Raw genomic sequence first — 22,556 nt, 5'->3', positions numbered from 1 at the left:
CTCTATTTTCACAGAAACATCATCAGTGATAGTATGTTTATGGACATTTTACTTACTGTCTTAGTCAGGTCTTCTATTCCTGCACAAACATCATGACCAAGAAGCAAGTTGGGGAGGAATGGGTTTATTTGGCTTACACTTCCATACTGCTGTTCATCACCAAGGAAGTCAGGACTGGAACTCATGCAGGTCAGGGAGCAGCAGCTGATGCAGAGGCCATGGAGGGATGTTCTTTACTGGCTTGCCTCCCCTGGCTTGCTCAGCCTGCTTTCTTATAGAATCCAAGACTACCAGCCCAGAGATGGTCCCACCCACAAGGGGCCTCTCCCCCTTGATCACTAACTGAGAAAATGCCTTACAGCTGGATCTCATGGGGGCATTTCCCCAACTGAAGCTCCTTTCTCTGTGATAACTCCAGCTGTGTCAAGTTGACACAAAACTAGCCAGTACACTTACAGAGAAAGAGAGGCTTCAGCTAAACAGCTTGCCCCAGTTCCACAGCGCCTACATGGTGAAGCCAGAATCCTAAGCCAGGACACAAAACCTGAGTTCCCATTGTGTTTAGTGGCAGTGTTGTGCTTCTGTGTCTTCCTGGACACTCCCCTTCTTTGTAGCAGGTTATAAATAAATACTTCTCCCACTCATTCATGGTTAACCAACTTGGGGGCCTAAAGAATCACATGTTATATATGTAACTGGGCTGTTGTGTGGACTTCTGAGATGGTATGTCCTGGAAAGATAAATTAGCAGTTTTTCCTTTTTTATTTTATTTTTGTTTATAAATAATTTTTCTTTTGCAAAGATCTCTCTCCTACTGACTCTGGATCATTCTGACCATCACACAAGTGTTACTCGGGAACCTTTACAGAGGAACCTGGGCTTTGAAACATGGAAAGGAGTTGAGACAGGACAGACTATATCATTATGTATGTAGCCCAGACCCAGGCTCCCATGGCAGACATAGGAGTTGGGTCAGATCATAAGTGCCAACAAAAGATAGAACTGTGAAAACCTGTTCCAGGCCGTGTGCACAGAGAACTGTGTGATCTCAGAATGAATTCCTCCAACACCTGAGCCTACACTGTCTCTCCAAAAATGTAGGGTAGCTCTTGTTGCCACGGAAGTTCAAAACTTTATTTTACCGACTTTCTGCTTACTAAAATCTTTTAACCTTGTGTATTTTAGACCTCTAATATCCACCTCGAGTTCTCAAAGCCAAGCTTTGTGCAGGGAGCTGATTTTAGGTTTGTTTTATTTTTGGAGACTAAGGTTGGAGAAGGCACAGATCACAGCTTCGCAGCCCATTGTTTGGGACATTTGTTCTTCCAGTGTCTGTGTCCTTTCTCCTGGGCCAAATACAGGGGTGGAATTCTGATGTCTCTTCACAGTAAGTGTCCCCACCATCAGAAACATGAAAGAGAGTTGAAGTAAATAGTCCTTTCTTCTGTTCAAAGTCTCCTCTTTCTTTTGTCTGCCTGAAGCACTTCTACAGGGCCAATGCATTTTCTCCTCATTGCCTCTTGCACCAAAGAGCCCAGTGTCCCTACAAGTCAATTATGGGGCGTGAGGGGCAGCTCACAAGGCAACAACAAGGAAACAAAGGCATAAGGCATGAAAGGCCTCACAAACTCGAAGGATAGTGGCACACTGCTATGCCCTGTGAAAGCAAGGACAGGAATATTTCTATCTGGAAAAAAAAAAGATTAGAATGTGAAGAAAGTTAAGATGCAGGCATCTTTTGAAGTGAGAAAGGTCAAAACAGGCTCTGATATGAGTTTTTGTTGTTGTTGTTGTTGTTGTTGTTTCAATTATTTATTATTTTTGGAATGCCAGGCTAACAAAGTCATTGAGAGCTCCAAGCTTAATGAATCTAAGCTTAGAAGAAGATGCTGAGAGAAATGTGAATTGTGGACTCATTGCTCATAAGGTTTTAGAAGATGGCAAGAGTGTAATTAATAACTAATGGTGGGTCTTTGGTGTGATATTTTGGCTAAAAATTGTAACCGTTGTCATGTTGGAGGTGAAGAAACAACCATGATTGTCAAAAAGGTGTAATTCCATTGAGGTAAAAACCAAACACAGTTCTCTAGGACAGTGGACGCTGGCCATCTGGGGCTACAGAGTCAGCTGTGGGCACCATTCTGGTGATATCTTGGAAGTGTTTCCTCGGGGTCAGCCCACAGATGCTGTGGATCACAGCTGTATCTCAAGCCGGTAACTGAACCTAACACTGGGTGAGAGTCACCCACCTAGTAGCCATTTTGAAGTCATAAGAAATGCAAGACTAGGGAGCCATGAAAATGGGCTAAGGCCTGCAGTTTGTGCCAGGGTCACACGGAGAAGTCATTAGGAAAGTTATAGCCTTAGTTGTCGTGGAGTGGAGACCCCAGGATATCAGAGATGCCAAGACTGTAAGACAGAGTGGGTATAGTAGACCCTGAGGCTGAGACTGAGCCAAGCTCTTTGTGCTGAGAACAGAGAAATGGAAAAATGGAGCTTGCCCAAACTCTCTAGAATCTGTAAGCTCATGAGTGAGTCCAAGATTTTGGACACAGAGCTACAGACCTTAAATTTATGCTACTGAATTTGAGTTATTCTTTTATCTAGTTGATTCTCTCTCTCTCTCTCTCTCTCTCTCTCTCTCTCTCTCTCTCTCTGTCTCTCTATGTGTTTTTCTCTCTTCCTCTCTGTATGTGTGTGGGGGGGGTGTGATTCTTTGTATTTGTTCTCATCTGCTACAGGAGGAAGTTTCTCTGATGATGGCTGAGCAAGGCACTGATCTATGAGCATAGTAGGATGTCATTAGAAGTCCCTTTATCACTAGGTTTTTCTAATTTTAGTTTTTGCTTGTTTGGTTGGTTGGTTGGGTTTTTTGTTTGTTTGTTTGTTTTTGTTTTTGTTTGGTTTTGGTTTTTCGAGACGGGGTTTTTCTGTGTAGCCCTGGCTGTCCTGGAACTCACTCTGTAGATCAGGCTGACCTCGAACTCAGAAATTCACCTGCCTCTGCCTCCCAAGTGCTAGGATAAAAGGCGTGTGCCACCACGCCCAGCTTTAGTTTTGTTTGGTCCCAGGGAGATCTAGTCTCTGATTCTTGGTCACCCAAGCAATGTTGGATATATGTTCCATCTTGTAGAGTGGAACTTCAGTCAAATCAGTTATTGGCTGGTTACTATCATAAGCTTTGTGCCACCATTGCCCTAGAATATCTTGCAGGTCAAAGAATTTATGGCTAGCTTGGTGTGTATATTTCTCTGTTTTAGTTGTTTGCTGGGTACATTTCTGTATCAAAGATGCTGAAACAGTTCTATTTGGCACTAGTTTGACTTTTTCATGTCCAATGCAATGTGTAGGTGTTTTCTTCAGCAATCAGACCTCATGGTCAGATAGTAGAGAGCAGCCTGTTGTCTTGGAAACAGCTTCAGTTGTTGGAGATTTCCATGAGACCACTTTGGCCAACAACTCAATTACTTGTTACCCAATCCTGGTACTGGAAGCTTCATTTGAAGACAAAAGTTGGGACTCTGTTTCCCCCAAAATTTGGTGATTTCACTTAGATAGCACTCATACATGTATATATCTTATGAAGTTTCTACTGTATTATACCAAATGGCCCTTAATTTTAGCTGTCTTCCTGTATTTTCTCCCTCAACCTCCTCCTCCATCCCCTTCCCCATTTGATCCTCCAATTCCAGCCTACTCATCCATCCATAATTATTGATTCTATCTCCTTTTCCTAATGAGATCTGTCTTTACTCTCTGGTCTATTACTCTGTGCTGATCTTTTTTAGTTCTATGGAGTTTAGCTTGGTTATAATTGACTTAACAGTTAATGTGCACATATAAGCAAATACATGCCATATTTACCTTTCTGATCTGGAATGCCTCACTCCAGAATTGTTTTTTCTAGATTCATCAATTTGCCTGCAAATTTCATGACGTCATTTTTTAATGGCTGAGTAATACTCCATTGTGTAAATGTACCACATTTTCTTTATCCATTCTTCTGTCCATGGGCATCTAGGTTGTTTTCAGTTTCTAATTATATTATAATTAGAGTGGTAACGAACGTGGTTGATCAAGTGTCCTGTGATAATGAAGCATCCTTTGGGTACATGCCCAAGACTTATATAGGAGGATCTTAAGGTAGATCAATTCCTGTCTTCCTAGAGAACCTCCACACTGATTTCCATAGGAGCTGTACAAGTTTGCACTCCCACCACCAATGGATGAGTGTCCCACTTACACCATATCCCAGTCTGTTTTTTAGACCCAGTTCTTCCCTTTTGCAATAACAGCACATGTAACTTATTTATATTTTATAAAAGCCCACATTAAGAGATTGTAGACTTGTAAAGAGAAGTTACAATTTTAAAGCATTGGAAGTTTTAAAGACTGTGGAGCTTTTCAATGAAGACTGTGATGTATAATTTAATATTAATATGAGATCTTAGAAGCAGGAAAGGACCGTTGTGATTTAACAGCAATATGTTTGTGTTGACAAGGGATGAAGTGTCTTGGTTGGGATTAATTTTCAACTTGACACAGCCGAAAGTCATCTGAAAGGAAAAAAATCTCAATCAAAAAATTGCCTGGATCAGGTTGGTCTGTGACATCTGTGAGGAATTGTCTTGATTATTAATTGATACACAGTGGCCTAGTCTATTGTGGACTATGCTCCATTGTGTAAATGTACCACATTTTCTTTATCCATTCTTCTGTCGATGGGCATCTAGGTTGTTTTCAGTTTCTAATTATATTATAATTAGAGCGGTAACGAACGTGGTTGATCAAGTGTCCTGTGATAATGAAGCATCCTTTGGGTACATGCCCAAGAGTTATATAGCTTCAGTTGTTGGAAATTCCCATGAGACCCCTTTGGTCAACAACTCAATTACCTGTTACCCAATCCTGGAACTGGAAGCTTCATTTGAAGACAAAAGTTGGGACTCTGTTTCCCCCAAAATTTGGTGATTTCACTTAGATAGCACTCATACATGTATATATTTTATTTAGTTTCTACTGTATTATATCAAATGGCCCTTAATTTTCAAGCAAGAGCTAGTGAGTTAGCCAGAGAGCCAGCCAGCCAGCAGTGCTCCTCCATGGTTCATGATTCAAGATCCTGCTTGGGTCCTTGCTTTGATGCCCCTCGGTGATGGGCAGTGACCTGAAAAGCCAGATCAACCATCCCTTCACCATGCTTCTTTTGATTTGAGTGTTTTGTCACAGCAATGGCATAAAACTAGAACACCATCTGACACCTCCCCAGCAGGGTTGTGCTCAAGTGTCTCCATCTCAGTGAGGTCCCTTTGCCACTGTGACCTTTCTCAGATTGCCTTGTTTCTACACTGCACTGATTACCATCTAACATAGTGTATACTTTATGTATTTATACATCACCCTCCTTTTCCAAGACACAAACTCCATGAGGATGGACAGTGTGTGTGTGTGTGTGTGTGTGTGTGTGTGTCTTTCTGTGTACATGTTTATGTGTCTGTATGTCTATCTGTGTGCATCTGTCTCTCTCTCTCTCTGTATATATATATATATATATATATATATATATATATATATATGTGTGTGTGTGTGTGTGTGTGTGTGTGTGTGTGTGTGTATATGTGTGTGTGTCTTTCTGTGTACATGTGTATGTGTGTGTATGTCTCTCTGTGTGCGTGTGTGTGTCTCTTTCTGTGTACATGTGTATGTGTCTGTATGTCTCTCTGTGTGCGTCTGTCTGTGTGTGTGTGTGTGTGTATATATATATATATATGTTTGTGTGTCTTGTGTGTCTTTTGTCTATCCATCCATCTGTTTGCCTCTCCATTCATTTGTCTGCCTGTTTGTCTTAGACATTACGATTGTTCCAGAGTGCAATTTGGTATCTGCCCATAGTAAGCATCAGTGCTGCCTTCTGTTAGTGAGGACTCTTGGGATATTCAACATTAGGCACTTTAGGCTCAGTTCTGCTTTGAAGCTATCTGGAAGGACTATGGACTGTACACTCCAAGGAGCATGTATGGAAGGTGGGAGATGTCTTTCCGTGATAATAATTGTGCTTAAGGTCTACGACACGGCTTCTCAACCTTCCTAACGCTGCGACCCTTTAATATAGTTCCTCATGTTGTAGTGACCCCAATGATAACATTATTTTCATTGCTTCTTTTTAGCTGTAATGTTGCTAATTGTGAATCATAATGTAAACATCTGATATGCAAGATATCTGATATGTGACCCCCCCCCCAAAAAAAAGGGATCCAGACCTACAGGTTGAGAACCACTGTTTAAGGGATCTCTCCTTGGATTAATATTTTGAGTTTTCATCTGAGCAGGAGCTGTCCAGCCAATAGGCAACCTTTGATTCTGAGATGAAAGGAGATTCTCACCTCCTGTGCTTCCTAACTGCTAACACTACAAATCACTGCATAAATCCAAAGAGATCCGGCAAGATACTCAACCTTGAAATACATTCCTTGATTTTCTTTTCCTTGTGATAGTAATTAAATCTCATTTATAAATCTGATTATATGATGGTGAGCTTGCAAGCTGCAAGAGAGGGGGGCAAATACTGGCTCTCAGAGGGCATGTTTCAGGTGGTAACACACCAGACAGCACCTGGAGTGCAGGCCAGGCCCCATAGACACTGTTGCACCCCTCAGATGTCCCTTTGAGTGGACAGCAGAGAATAAAAGTGTGGACAGATTTGTCTCCCATGGGTTCTTCTAGCTAGATACAATTATCTGAAACTCAAAGCACAAAGCTAAGCCTTTCTTTTAGCAACCCCAAGTTGCTTGTCACCTGCCATTTGCTCAACACAGAGAGAGTGTTTTAAAAATAAATAAATAAATAAATAAATAAATAAATAAATAAATAAAAATGAAAACAAAACCCCAGAAACAATTTCACTGCATCTGCTGATACATAGGCACAACCTCCACCCACCTGCCTTGGAGGACACTGATATGTCTCACTGAAGGGGAATTTCAGTCTTGTGAGACTGCATTCTGTAATTACCATAGTCTCCATTCTCCAGAGTGTGTAGCTGTGGAAGTGGATTAGTGCCCGAGCCTTTGGGGGTCTCTGGAGAAGAGAGTTGAAATCTCAAGCTTGGGTCATAAGCAAAGATGAAGAGGGATGGCCTACTGGCTTATCCCCTTTGGGAAGCAATGAAAGGCACGGAGAGTTATGATTATTAATCTAGTTCAGAAGACGCTTGTCCAGAAGCACAGAAAGTTGATTCTCATCCAAAGAGGTTGGCAACGTCCACAGAAACCCTGACTCCTTGAATTCACTCTAGGCCTTTACAAATACAATGGGATTTTTTTTTCTCTCCCAAAAGAAATCTCGGTGAGATGGTTTGTTCTCTGATAGAGAAAAACATACGGTTTTGCAGAAGTGCCAATTTGGGCTCAAATAAAATAATGGATGTAAAGTAGCCTGTGATTATCAGCACATTATGGAAAGGGGAACAGATATGCCCTCCTGTCTTCTCTTCTGACAGGTGTACTTCTACTGGATCTGCCGGGATGCCGGAGCATTTGAGTGGTTTGCTGATCTGTTGCTTTCACTGGAAACACGGATGAGTGAGCAAGGGAAGGCTCATTTGCTGAGCTACCATATATATCTCACTGGCTGGGATGAGAACCAGGTATCAGAAAAACCTAGGATCTCCATTACTGCTTCCATTCTTAAAAGAAACCCATTTCCATAATGAGCTGGGAGCTTATCAGGCAGCAGCAAAGAATTATCCTAAAGTTCTTAAAGGGAGAGAGGAACGGAATCAAGCCAGACTGAAAGCAACCACTTAAGATGTAGCAATAAAAAGACCTCTAGCTGTTGGGTAATAAAACTGCAACCCAGATATTAGGAATCTTAAAGTTCCAATTTGTCATTTAAATAGCAGGATCAGTGTCTTATCATTAATTGCCTGGGTCATCTGCGGAATTCCTAATTGCTTCTGATTCTATGCTGCCCAAAGGAAAACAGAAAAGATTCCATGTGGTTCCTCTACAGCCTTTCACATTGAAAAGCGTTTGAGTTAGAAAATGACTCTGGGTACATGATTTACATAGAGAGTTCTTTCTCTTAAAACGTGCACCCTGAATCTTGCCAATAGTAAGGTGACTTCTGCTTGGGTAGGTGTTCTACAAGCCATTGTAGTAATGAAGTATAAAAACTGAGTTTGACAAAAATGATGTGTGTCAATGCATTGACAGTACTGTTTAATCCTGATAAAAGCTACCATGATTGGAATATAAATGATGACTAGGGAATCAGAGTGCAGTTGGCATCTCCAAACATTGGAGTCAATATAGCTATGACACTAGTTTATGAAAGGCATGTTTTAAACTGTGCATCTGAAGATGATATTACATGGTACTGTTGATATGCACTTTTAGGGAAAATAGATTTAAGCCAAGGAGCTTTGACCAAATTTACTCTATGGGTTCTGCAAATATTCTCTCTCTCTCTCTCTCTCTCTCTCTCTCTCTCTCTCTCTCTCTCTCTCTCTCCCTCCCTCCCTCCAACCATTGTTATAACTTGTCTTTCTCTTCTGTAAATGAGTAAGAGGTTCAAAATATGTTTTGGACTTTTATGGTCTTAATTCCAGTCCTTCTTAAATATTTAACCCTCTGGGATAATTTGAAATTGCAGGTTTCTTGGGAACTGGGCTTGATAGATCTCAATGAGTTACATGGTGTTAATTAGGTTTTCCAAAGAAACGTTTTCCCTGTCCAAGCAGGATTTTTGACTGATGGCCCATTTGGTGAAGCACAGACATGGCTTTTGTCTTTTGCTTCTGAGCCCCCTCCCTGCCTGTTCTTCCACTGCTGAAGTAAATTGGTCCCAAGTGTTCACTTAGCCAATCCCTGTCGCTTGGGATTTATGAGACTTGGAACTCTGAAGTGGATTTCGTGACAGCACAACTCTGCCCTGCCCTGCCCTATCTTTGCCCCTTTCAAGACTGAGATATAAAATGTTCTCTGTTTTCCCTAAATGGACGTAAATTAAAGTTGGTAGCTTCTTAAGTTTTCCCATGGAATGTCAGAAATTCTTCACACTTCCAAATTTCAAGCAGGAAATCACTAATCTCAGCATTGAAGGAGAAGAAAGTTGGTGTGTTTCTGTCAGTTAACTCAAGCACTGAGGGGCTGTTTTAGAAATAGCCCATTCTTAAACTGAATCCAGCAACCTCAGAATGGCAAATTGACAAGAACAGAAGGGACAGATGGGAGAGGTACTATGAAGGGCAACTCAAAAGAGTTGGAGATTAATTGAACATTGGGCTGAGAAATATGGAACAGATATAATTCCAAATGTTTGAACACCAGAGACTGGGCATTCCCACTGTCTTAAGTAGGGAAGGCCTCCCCACTATGAGATAATACCAGAATGTCTTAAGAAGCACTTTAAGGAACATCTTAACTAACCTGTTTCAAGGCAAGCCTCACTGTTTTTCTATGGTTCCAGAACTGTCGACTAATGAATGCTTATGCATCCTGCAGTGTGCATTCAGGCTTTCAAGTCTTTTGCTCCTGGTGGGTCCACTCTCCAACATGTCAATCCAGACCCTCCTCCATTTCCCCACCCTCACACAGCATGGACTATTGTTCCCAAACTCTTCTGCAATACAAACACTGTTACCTAAGCTCAGGCTTGCTTGGCAGCAGTATCTGCAGCCTGACATTCTGAAGGCCAGTCTGCCCTTGTCCACTGGTCTGTTAGGGTAGCCACCATAACTTGTATATGAACCTCCAGCACTATCTGCCTTCTTGGACGAGGAACAAAACCATTCAGGCTAGTCATATTCAAAGCAGGTAGACGCAGCTTGAGTTGGGCGTAGCAAGGCTATTATTGAAACTGTCAAAACTAAGCAAGATTTAGAGGGTGATAGAAAAACTGACACGTGAGTTTCCAGAGCTGGTGGTTCTCAGGAACAGCTCAGAGCACACATACCTGAGGCAGGGGGAACAAGGTAGCTTCTAGAATTCACAGCAGCTAAAGTCAATGGTAGAGCTTGAGTAGATGTTTATAATGAATATTGTGCCCAAGGCTCTCATATACAAACCTCTAATTACATGGTGACTGGGTGAATTCACTGGTTTGAAGGCAGCCACTTGCAGAGCTCCAAGCAGACCCTGCAATGTTCCCTGTCCCCTACATCACATTACCACCTTCAAGTGTAGCCCCCAGCACTTGAAACCTAATACTATACAGTTGGCTATCTATATTGTTGAGTTTCACATCTGTGTGTTTAACCAACTGAAGACTGAAAATGTTGGGATAAAATATATCTGTGTTGAAAACCTACGTCCATCTTATTTTTTTACATTATTCCCTAAACAGTACAGGACAATTCCTTTCCTAGTTGTTGTATGGAAGTAAGGTTTTATAGACCATCTAGATGGTTTTAAGTGTATGAGAGGATGTGAGTAGCTTACACACAAATTCTTTTGAACCTCTGGGGAAGAGGACAGTCCAAATATTTGGGGATGACCACCCATCAAACCATGTCAACTCAATAGGCAGGTCTGATTGTAAGACCCAGCTTCTTCCTGGGTTCTTCATGGCACTTTAGTCTAGAAATGCCCTTCGCAAGTCCCCTGAATTAAATGAATGGGACCAGGAGGAGAAGATTGATTTTTGAGACATTGTACAGGAAGAAAACTAACTTGGGTAACCACATTTACTGTATTACCCTCATCCTTTAAGAAAAAAAAATCTTTTCAAGCTATACCTTTGCTTATCTACTATGTACACAAAAGTGTTTTGTCCCAACAAGAATAAATACAAAGACAGATGATACCTGTTGTCCTAAAGCACAACATTGGAGGCAGCTGTTAATAACGCATTTCAAGCTGTGTTTAAAACATTTTAAACACACAAGTGATGATAGTGAGTTCATCTTTTATTTATAGATGGTTCTCATACGTTTTATAATGTCATCTAATACTACAATTTTTAATTTAGGCAATTCACATAGCTTTACACTGGGATGAAAGTCTGGATGTGATAACAGGTTTAAAGCAGAAGACGTTCTATGGGCGACCCAACTGGAATGATGAATTCAAGCAGATTGCCTACAATCACCCCAGGTGAGCAAAGCAAGCTCTCTCTCTTTCCTCTGCCTGTCAGGATCCTCCCTGGAGTCCAGACAAGCTGTCACTGGGGGGGGGGGGGGGGAGTTAATCTAAAGTCAGAACTGAGAATTTTGATCCAAGATATTTTTAAAAAAAATCTACCTTAGAAAATATGTCCATGACTCTCTTACATTTCAGAAACCACAAACCTCTGTTTAACTCGCTGACAGATTCAGACAATTATCGATTATGTTGAAAATCTTCACACTTAACCTCAATTTAAAGTTGGTATTTCTTAAACAGCATATGCCTTCAAAAAAAATCTTTTCAGCAGAGTTAGTCTCTAATTACCCAACTAGAGAATTCATTTCTCCCCAGCTCTGCAGTATGTCTAGCACATCTAGCAAAAAAGCAAAGAGAAAAAGTGTTCTCAGACAAAGCGGAGATTGGACATGGTGCTAAAGAACCCAGATCTGGAGCTGGGGTATTTAAGTGTCTACACTGGCTCTGCCATTCCGATGGGTATATCTTGGTCATCTAATAACCCTGTGATGACCCAGTCTCCTCCTCCTCTAAAAAACTGTAAATAATAATGCTAGCCTCCCAGGATTCTGTAAGAAAAAAAATGAATGAAGCATATAAAGAGCCTGATACAACATCTCGGTTAGGGTTTTACTGCTGTGAACAGGCACCATGACCAAGGCAACTCTTAGAAGGACAATATTTAATTGGGGCTGGCTTACAGGTCCAGAGGCTTAGTCCATTATCATCAAATCTGGAGCATGGCAGCATCCAGGCAGGCATGGGGCTAGAGGAGCTGAGAGTTCTACATCTTCATCTGAAGGCTGCTAGTGGAAGACTGACTTCCAGGCAGCTAGAGTGAAGGTCTTAACGCCCACATCCACAGTGAAACACCTACTCCAACAAGACCACATGCATTCCAAGGCCATACGTCCTAATAGTGCCACTTCTTGGGTCAAGCATTTACAAACCACATATACAGCAATCTTTCTCAGCTGCCACTGCCGTCGCTTCCATCAATTCAATTATCACTACTATCATCCTAACCATACAATGTACTTTAATGCATGGAGAGCCTTGCCATGGGGCCACAAGACTAGGGTACAACCTCTGACTCCTGGCTCTAGAGTTTTCCATCTACATCACCTGGGTTGGACAAGGTAGCTTATTTCAACTAAGTGTATTTAACTTAATTTTGGTGTAAATGCAAAGCACAAGTGATAAATTCATACTCAGTGTTGTTTTCTTAAGTTAGCACACACAGTGCTGAAGAGCTGGGTAAAGTATAAGTCACTACGACAAAGCTATTCTTGCTCCTAGGTCAGTCTTTGTTTGGAAGCTTCATCATCTATAGCATTCACTGTCTTCAAATGTAAGGAAAGAGTGAAAGGGAGAAAAGGGAGCAACTCAAAAGGAGCAAGAGCGAAGGCCCTGAGGCAAGGGACATTGTTCCTGTTGTGATTCGATTTGGGAGGCCAGTGGGTGGAACCGAGGCCATAAGAGGAAGTATCCCCAGAGATATCATTTAAATGGGGTGACAGGGGATACCTGCAAGTCATCGTAAGACTTTGGATATGATTCTCAGAGGAATAGTTACTTAGAGGTACACGCCTAAGACTGGCATGAAAGTCACCCATTGTTACTGTAAGAAAACAGACTGCAGTGGGCCTAGGAGAGAGGTGGGGAGGCCAGTGGGGAACAGGCAGGGGTAGTAGTTTGGTAGGTGTGGAGCACTGGAGGAAGTTGTGAAGAGCAGTTTGATTCTGGACATTTTATGGAGGCTGAACAGGCATGAGTTATAGACGGACTGGGGCACGGAGCCAAGCTGGAATGAACTCACTCATTAGTGTGGACATGACCGTGAGAATAGCTATGTAGAAGACACGGGATATGGGAAGCTTCATTTTGATCTTTAAGATATGTCTTAAACATTCACATGTCCAGCAAATGATGTCTTCAGCAAGATTTGGGGTGAGAATGTCAGCTGAAGGGAATCTGCATGTAAACTGTGCGTGGAGTCACAACACCAGGATAAATGATCAAGTGTTTCAAGATACATTATATTCAGGAAGCAAGAACCATAATGTCTATGTGTATGTTACAAACTTTAATAGACATTATTCATATCTGCCTTAGCAATCAAGCCATCTGGGGCTTTGTGACTTTTTATCTGTTCCCTTTATCGATAAATTAAAATCTACTCCTGTGTCTCTGATTTCTCTCCATTCTCCCTGATTGCCTGTGTATTTTCTCATTGGTTTTCCTTCCGAGGACTCATGCTTCATTAATCTCTCTGTAGTTCCCTGGTACCTTTTTTCTACTCTGTGGAATTCTTTTATGGTGAGTATAATTCATCTTTTGGTCAATTCAGCTCCTTTCCATATTTTTCCTTATATTTTCTTTGTGCTAGAACTATGCCTTTCTATCTTTATTAGCTGCCTGTGTGTCTGAGTTCACTGAACTGGCTCTTTTGACAGCCTTTGGATGAGCAAGGGAAGAAGGAAGTGTCAGTAGCATTCACAGTTCATAAGCATCCAATTGCAGTATCCTTGGTCCAGGTGAAGTCACTCGGCTTCTACTGCCCCTAGTGCTGAGAGACAGACACCCTGCAAACTGGGAGTACAGCTTGTGCTATGACAGCCTTCTGTGGGAAACCCTGCATTCTGAGAATGTTCTGTGAGTGAGTCTCAGGCCTCCTGATCATACAGCAGAGGGGAGAAATGAGTAGTGACTTCCATCAGCCTAAGAGGGGCAGAATTCTAAGGAAAAAGACAGGAAACAGCTTACCTTCTAGCTGAAACGTCAAGAGGAGGTAGATCCATCACACAATGTGGCAATCTAGCTTTTTCTCCACCAACTCAGCTTTAGGTGCCCTCACAGAACTTCTGACCCCATGGCAAGTGGCCTTGGCAGCTCTTTTTTGTCATTGAATTCTGGTGCCCTCTTGTTTACTTTGCTTCTTGCCTTGGCTCTTGTGGATGTCCAGCCTTGGATCCAGTTCTGGAGCACCACATTGTCTCCAAACATGAGACTCCATTCCAAACACCACCCCCAACCCCACAAGAGTCCTCTAAGCATCCACTCAACAATGGATGTTGGATCTCAACCTCTTAAGCCCCTCTAAGCCCTGGGAGAAGTGTCCCCTCACTTGTACCTACCTCGTTCTTGACCAGAGCGAATAGAGTAATTGCATGTATGTGCTTATATGTAAGACCTAAGTGGGTTTGCTCCTATTTTCTCCTTTGGGAGAAAAATATAGTTTTGAACAAATTTATGCCTCTTGTTTTCACTGATGACAAAATGGATTTCCCACTTCTTGGCTCCCTGGGGGGGGTGGCATGTACACATATATGTGGAGGCTGGAAGATAACAATGTGTGTCATTCCTTAGGCACTGCCTACACCTAGTTTTTTGGACAGGGTTTCTCCTTACTAGCCCAGAGCCCTGGTTTCCAAGTGGGTTGGGATGGCTGGCTAATGGGCCTCAAAAATTCATCTGTCTTTACTTCCCTAGCAGCTAGGATAACAAACAGTCATCATTTTTTTTTTATAAAAACAAACCTGATTTTTATTATATAGGTTCTGAGGAGCAAGCTCAGGTCTCCATCACTTCAAGGCAAGCATTTTCTCTATGAGATACCACCCAACCCCAACTTCAGACTGCAGGCATCTGAAACATAGGTCTTCAAATTCATGTTAACAGTCTTCACAGTGATTTCCCTGCACTGATATCGCATTGTGTTTGTCTTTATCGTAATATAAAGTTGATGGCCCAATGCAGAAGGCCTTTCAAATCAGTTCACTTAATCATCTTTCTTCACGTGGAGAGTGTGAGCCAGAAGTACAAGAAATCAAAGGCAAAACAAGCCTTGTGCAATCCCTGTTCAGAAAAATGCTATTTCAGGTGAGCCTGTCCCATGTGCATAGTGACTGAGGAGTGCAGGACAGTTTTATCTAAGTTGGGAAACATGTTCACCCCATACCAGAACCCCTCCCATCAAAGCACACAATTGCATGGAATGGATATGTTTCTCATCATGGTAGCTGTGCAAACCCTCTTTTTCTGGTGCATGATCCATGTCGTCCAGGAGAGAAGAGACTCCTGGGGTTAAGTCATTTCAGAACCAAGACTACTTCCTACCTGAAAAAAATTTTAATATCAGATTTGTAAAAGCTTGAGACTCCGGAACACGATGGCTTATTAAATTGCTTCAAGCATCAATATAATTAATATTAGATAAATCCATGCAAAATCAATCATTGTTTCATCTCTGGAATGCCAGGTCCCTGGAACCCTGCAAATCTCCAGCATCAAGTTCAGCACCGCCCGTCTAGAAGACTTTTAAAATGACCTCCCATAAAGTAATTTTTTTGTTTTTCTTCTGCGTAAAAGGAGATTTATGTTTAATGAAGCTTTTAATGAAGAAATTACAGAAGGAGGATGCCAATAAAACCTAATTCTTAAACAAGAAAATCTAATATTGAGAAGTATTGCAATATGCTGGCCTTTGTCCAGATAGAAATGAAACACAATCCAATCACTGTTCCGCACAAAGGACAAAGTAACATTAATTTTCTTCAACATGGTTATTAGAGAGATAAACAGTATGTTCTCCCCTTATCGTGTCACAGAGATGTTTGTTCCCAAGCCCACTTGGCTACTCTCACAAGGCCGACTTGTCCTGCCATTAGCTGGTATCTTTTGGCAAAGATAGGTCAGGAAGAATTGCTGGATTTGTTAGTAGCCTCAGAAAAGATCCTTTGTTCCCCAGGGCCTTTGAAGTAGGCTCAGAGCACAAAGCTGGATGGCATAAAGCTCGGCCCTCTTAGCACTAACTCCTGTAATCGCATTTACCTGTTCACTCAAAGCTGGAGTTTGCTCCTGTCCTAAGAAAGAGTTGAATCAAAAGAATGGAGGGGAAAGGAGTGCAAAAAAAAATTTTATAGGACATGAAAAAACACCACCAAAAATAAAGCTCGAAGGGAAGCAGATCAAAGCGGATTGAGCAAGTTCTGAAGGAACCAGAAAATTGCAAAAATAACAGTAATAGAGAAACAAATTGATGGCATTAGAACGAATACAAATGAGGAACAGGAGAGGCGATTTTAAAATAGATCAAAGGCTGGAAGCAGAAAACAGGGAAGCATGATCTGCTGTTTTCTTCGGTAATTAATTTTGGTAATTATACCAGTTGATTTACAGAAACATGAGGATAGTGCTAAAAGACAGTCAACAAATAGCAAATGAGTGTACATTTAAAGAGGTCATTTCTTGCTCTGCCCAAACTCTCATGCATGTGACAATTGTCAATTACATCAATTAAACAAGAGCAGAAAAGTATTCCCAGCAAACAGTGCAAGTCACCCTCCCATTAAAGTACAATAGGCTAATTAGTGCAGGCGTTGACACCTAGGACTTCTGAATCTATAGAAATGTGTCTTATACAAAAATGGAAGCTCAGTTTCATAGCTCTTTCATTTTCCGTAAGCATTCTCGATATGCTGCCAGCCTTTAGACAAGTGTTCAGAATCAGAAAAATCATTTTCAAGAAGACAGGCAGAGTGAAAATAAACATAGTTTTGTCATATCTAGCTATTTTTTTTTTGACAAACACACATTGTACATCCACTCACCCATGTGACCTGTGCCTCAGCTATTGTTAGTTAATTGACTAAGAAGTTTTTCTGTGGGGTTTCAGTCTTTGATCTTACACTTTGGAAAATATTTATAGTTTTCTACTTTTGACTTATCTGCTGATATCTTCACCATGCCTTATAGGTGTGAACTTTATGTAATTAATTAGAATAAAAACTTTTGAGATTTTCCCAGTTTTCATAACTTTAATAAGAGCTTTTCTTTAATAATGAAGAGGAACAGAGAAAGAGGGACGTCAGCAATTGTCAGGGCACAGCCGTCCGACCCAGACATGAAGAAGGTGTCAGCTTACTGTACAAGTAAGGGCGCTTCTAATCCATAGGACATGAATGTATTTTAGACCCCCGTTGTTTTCAAAAATGTAAAACAAAAAAATACCTTTTTACTAAATTGAGTAAATGTGTCCATCTGGAGTTACATTTGCTTGTGTGCATACCCTTCAGTTCTCATTTGTACATGCATATGTGCAAAAATGTTTTAAGTGATATTTTTAGGAAATTAGCATTCTGATTATAGCATACCAGGTCCTTTATCTAACAGGGTATCCTAAACATTCATTATATGAATAAAATGTGCAGAATACTCAAAGAAATAGATTTAAATGCAAATTCTGCACATGATAAATTATAGCTTTATAAGAAAAGTAAAGCCCCAAAATGCATGTTGGAAATACTGTGCCCACAGCTAAATGCTACACTTTCCACCAGAAAGCATCCAGCTCACTGGTTATAGCCGAGTAAAAACTCCATGAAAATTACTAGCCTCGTTTGTCGTCGGGGGACTAAGAACATAAGTAAATAGCAAGTGGAGTTATTACTCTGTTAACTTACTTTGATGGCATTATTCCAGCAAATTAAGAATTGTAGAAAATCTTTTGATAGTTTGTAGGTTTACATGTCTTAGTAGGAAAAGAATAAGGGAAAAGATAGGATGGAGAAAAGTTGTTCCACCATTTTCTGGGTCCCAATACTATGAATCAACTAGTTTCCTCCTCTTCCTCCTCCTCCTCTTCCTCCTCTTCATTCTCCTTTCCTCCTCCCTGTCTTCTTCTTCCTCCTTTTCCTCCTCCTCCTGTTCTTTCTTCTCTTTTCTCCTCCTTTCTTCTCCTCCTACTCTTTTTTCCCTACTTTTTCCTCTTCTTTTTCCTTCTACTCATCCTCATCCTCTTCTTCCTCCTCTTCTTCCTCCTCTTCTTCCTTCTCCTCTTCTTCCTCCACTTCCTCCTCAAGCTCTTCCCCACCCCCATCCCATAAGGGCATCCCATAACTTCTTTATTCACTCATATCTACTGCTCAGCATAAACAAGTGAAAGGATGATGATGTAGAGGAAGAGGGGATGAGAATCCTAAGTGTGCAGTCAAAAGGGACAGTTTGTTGGAAAGCGGGAAAAGAAGAGGCACATGCAAGTTTTGTTAGTGAGATCTGCAGCCCCAGATAAACAACTCAGTAAGGAGAACACTGCATTAGTTACTTGTCTTGTTGTCATGACCAAATATCTGACAAGAAGCAGTCAGAGAGAAAGAGTTTATCTGGGTCCATGGCTTGCGGAAGCAGCTCATCATGGCTGCAGGAGCAGGAGGTGCTTGCTCACTTTACATCTATAGTCAGGAAGCAGAAAGCAATGACAGATGCCTCTGCTCAACCAGCTTCCTTCTTTGTGTTCAGTCTGAGACCCCAGCCCATGTGGTCAGTCTTCCTTCCTCCTCAGTTAATTTTCTATGACAAATTCCTTCGGACCTCCCCCTAAGGCGTGTCTCCTAGGTGATTATAAGTCAAGTTGACAGTCAAGATTGACCACCATACACTGTGAGAAGGTCAGTAGGGCTGGCTGCTGGGCAGTGACTACGATGTGGGTTAGGAAGGGAGAGAGAGTTGGCCAGCACAACTATCATCTATAGTTATGAAAAAGATGGTGTTGTATAAAATGTAATTATGTGATAAATCATTTGGAGGCATTTCTAATGAAAAACATTCCCTGGGAAAGATTAACCAGAACTTGTGTGTCCACTGTCTGAAACCGAGTTTGTAGCTCTCGGTGCTGTCGTCCTAAGCCTTCATAAATCCGCGGGAAGCTTCTGTTTATCGATTTTATTTGCAGAACACACTCAGGGTATAAAGTAATTTGATTTTTTTTAACAGGGTTTAGGGTCTGCCCCAGCAGAGTTATAACTTACCAAGCATAAAAGCCAACACATAAAAAACAAACATGCAATTTAAGGAGAAAGGGGCTCAGGCCAGCGGAATCAGCGAATGGGGGGGGGTGAGATTACCCCCAGGCATATCCATACACCCATCTATCTGTCTGGGAATCTGGGGGTGAGGCTGGCAAGATTATTCCCAGGCACACCCCCATGCCCATCTAACTCTGGACTGAAAAACAATAATAAATCCCACAGAGAAGAGCATAGTGGTTATTTAACAGATACAAGGGTGGGTAGAGAAAGAACCTTCTTTCCTGTTTATCAGAGCTCAGAATAGTTCTGTGGATGTTTTTAACCATTTTTTTCCACCCTCTGTGAAATCTCCCCTTTTCTCATCAAAGTCAGCCACTCAGACTGGTCAATGCCATCCACGAGTGTTATCCGTGATCCAGCTCTGCATGCGTGGGCAAGCTCTGCTTGCAGGCTGTAAACTGGAGGATAAACGGTGTCTCACAATTTTATACTTCTTTTGCACAGAGTCTTCGTTTTTTAACTCTAAGCAATTGTGGATAATTAAATTTTTATAGAAGGAATTTTTTTTCTTTAGCAATCCCATTAGGGCTCTGTTGTACTTGTCCATTGCCTCATAAAGGAAAAACGAAGAAGAAGAAAAAAAAAAATCCTGCCACATCTGTGCCTTAACCATTTTGTGCGGATTCTCTCCCGCTCCATAGTTTATGGGATGCGTTCATGACCAGGAAACCCTATCTAGGCACCATAAATGCCAAGGCTGGTAAAAGCACGTGAGCAGCAGAATGCCTTACTTGTGAAGCGAGATGGAATAAGGGCTGACTGCCAGGTCACTGAGGGCAGACAGCAAATGGCCTCCGTGAGACTTTCTGGTGACCACATAACCGTGGTAGCTATGGGCCCCGAGTACAGAACAGTTTGGACTTAGCTGGACAATGCAAGAGCTCAGCGGAGCAGGGGAGTTGTGCATCATTGGCGATCCCAGTGTTACACCTGACGGCTCACAATCAGAGTGCTTTGAAAGGGGCTCTTAAAGGCAGGGCATCAAAGAACACCATCAACTTCTCAAACAGTAACTCTGGCTATAAATGAAAGGGCAGTCCCAAACTGTGGGAATAGGCAACCTCTTTGGTGACTTTCACACTAATGGGGAAAATTTCACCCCCCATAACAGCACCTTTGAAAGAGAGTACAAGGACACCTCTGGGAAGGATACCCACAGCAAAGATATGACTCCTCATCAGGAAGGACCTCCACCTGACCTCTTCCGCTCAGATGTTTTTGTCCAGAGCTCAAAAGGCCAATCCCCATAATTCTCCAGCAGCCTCTGTGTTCACCCCCCACTTTCCATCTTCTGTTCAGCTCTGTGGACATGTGTGATACTGATATCTGAGCATGAACAGCTACAGAGACCACCATGTACCAAGTACAGGGCCACAGCAGGTCTGGCCATGCCTCCCTTCATCCTCAGAGAAAAGCTGGGAGCACAGAGGAGACCTTGAGAGGAAAGGTCTCTAATGCTCCTGATTATATCTACATGATGTGATAGAACTTTGAGAAGATAATTAATGTGTCCAGAGCTCATGGCAGCCAAATGATGGAAACATCAGTCTCCTTACCATTTGCCTCCTAGTTCGAGAAACACCTGGAAATTACCTCAAGTCAAATTATCCAGTATAAAACATTTTTGGGGGGAGACACTTTCACAAATTAAGTCCCAGATATCTTTGAAAGTGACACTTAGACATTTTCAATGTGTTCTCATTTGTAGATGAAGCCATTTGGTGAATTCTCTTGAAGGTAGTTTAAAATGTGGTTAAACCATCACGTTCTACCATGGCCATCATGGTCTGGGGACACATTGTTAAAATAGGACTCTGCTATATGGTAGAGAACCAACTACTGTATAAGCTAGGGAGCAAGGCTATTCATGTACTTACCAACAAAAGTCAGGAGAAAGGAAGAGAGGCAATGGAGCAGGCTGGCCTTGGATCTGAAGAATTTCTCTGATGCAGTATGGCCCATACCAAACATACTCTCCATGGATCCCAGCCGAAGAATCTCAATTATAACAAGCTGCCTAATGATTTTATACACAATAGTGTGAGTACTTCTGATCCAGGATAAAGTAAATAGTTCAGCTTATGCTGAAGATTAGGAAAAGAAAGCACCACAGGGCACAATGATGTAGACAACAAGGGAGGAAAGCTTCGGTCTTTGTATTTTTCAGTGGGGACTGGTGTGGCCTGAACACTTGAACCAGTCCTTGGCCTCCACAGGAGACTGGGTGCTCTTGCCATGCGAAGCAAAGTTGTGCCTTCCACACTACTTTTGGAAGTGCAAGGATCAAAGGTCACACTGTTTGGAAGAGTGGGTGTTCAGCAATGCTTGTCTCTGCCATCTTGTACTTTAAGCCTCCTTTGCATTCTAGTAGGAGAAATAAGTAAGTTGTTGTTACTTTAAATATACACTTTATTATCTATAAAAACGCCAAGGTTGAACAAGATATTAGTCATAACCAACCCTTCTATAATACCTTTTGAATATACTGTCTTATTTTGCTTTCGTTAAAACATACAATGTAATTGTTAGCTTTAGATTACATTTGTAAGACCTCCAGCCCTGCCCAAAACTATGCAGGCAATAATCCACATGACCATTTACACATCCCTTCAGCAAATGTGTGTTTTTTGTCTACTTAAGCTAGACACTATGCCAGGTGCTAGGATGAAGATGATGAGTCGGAAGTTCTGATTTACACTCTAGCCACAGATCCAAGAAGATGTTGACCAACTTCACCTGACTAAAACCCCACTGTATCACAAATCCCCTGTGCTATTATTAAAACCCTGTCCAGCCTCTGCCTCTTGGGTTTCTAGCTCCTGTGAGTCTGGGGATCACAGGGCTCTGGAAAGCTTGGCTGGAGCAATGGACTGCATGCAGGAAGGACTCTTACAAAAGAAGTGGACGCATAAGAAAATAAGCAAGTGGCCTGGCTACCGTGTCTGCTTCCTAATTGTCTAGGCCTATCTTGGCTTCCTGCTGGCCTTGCCCAGGTAACACTCTCTCCTTTTCTTGTCCCCTCCAGTAGCAGCATTGGCGTATTCTTCTGTGGATCCAAAGCCATGTCAAAGACTCTTCAAAAGATGTGTCGTTTGTACTCATCTGCGGATCCGAGGGGCGTTCATTTCTATTACAACAAGGAAAACTTCTAGATGATGGAGGTACAGTCGATGCACTGTGAAAGAGGCTAAAATCAAGTGGGGAAGGAAAGGGTTTTTTTCCCCCACAAAGGGCCAAAAAGCCAGCATTTTAGACTTTATGCAGAGGATGATCGCAGCCTCATCTACTTCACCCCGTGGTTCCAAGACACTTAAGAAGCCACAAATGAGAACACATTGGAATGGGTTAGCTGAGGTCTGTTGTCATACAATTTACTTATGGCCACTGAAGGTGAATCTCATGTAATCTTTCTGTCATGGAATTTGCAATTTTTTTGACAATTAAAAAATGTAAAATCCAGGGTTAGGCACTTAACTAAAATGTAGAAATCATGAGAATATAAACTTAAGCCATGAGCCAAATGAGGCCAATGAGATGTAAACAATGATAATCAAAGCATACTTAGAAC

General features: G+C 41.7%; 1 protein-coding gene across 1 annotated transcript in view; it reads left to right on the top strand.

Moving 5' to 3' along the window:
* Nox3 (NADPH oxidase 3) overlaps positions 1-22,165 on the top strand; it is a 61,208-nt gene extending 39,043 nt beyond the window's left edge. The window contains exons 11-13 of the mRNA XM_021221497.1: positions 7,499-7,645; positions 10,969-11,093; positions 22,014-22,165. Of these exons, the coding sequence (XP_021077156.1) occupies positions 7,499-7,645; positions 10,969-11,093; positions 22,014-22,140 (399 nt within the window). The 3' untranslated portion in view covers positions 22,141-22,165. The remainder of the gene's footprint in view (positions 1-7,498; positions 7,646-10,968; positions 11,094-22,013) is intronic.
* The last annotated feature ends 391 nt before the right edge of the window (positions 22,166-22,556 follow it).

The sequence above is a fragment of the Mus pahari genome, chromosome 21 (assembly GCF_900095145.1).
Source record: "Mus pahari chromosome 21, PAHARI_EIJ_v1.1, whole genome shotgun sequence".
NCBI classification, from domain to species: domain Eukaryota; kingdom Metazoa; phylum Chordata; class Mammalia; order Rodentia; family Muridae; genus Mus; species Mus pahari.
This window is presented reverse-complemented; position numbering and strand designations above follow the sequence as displayed.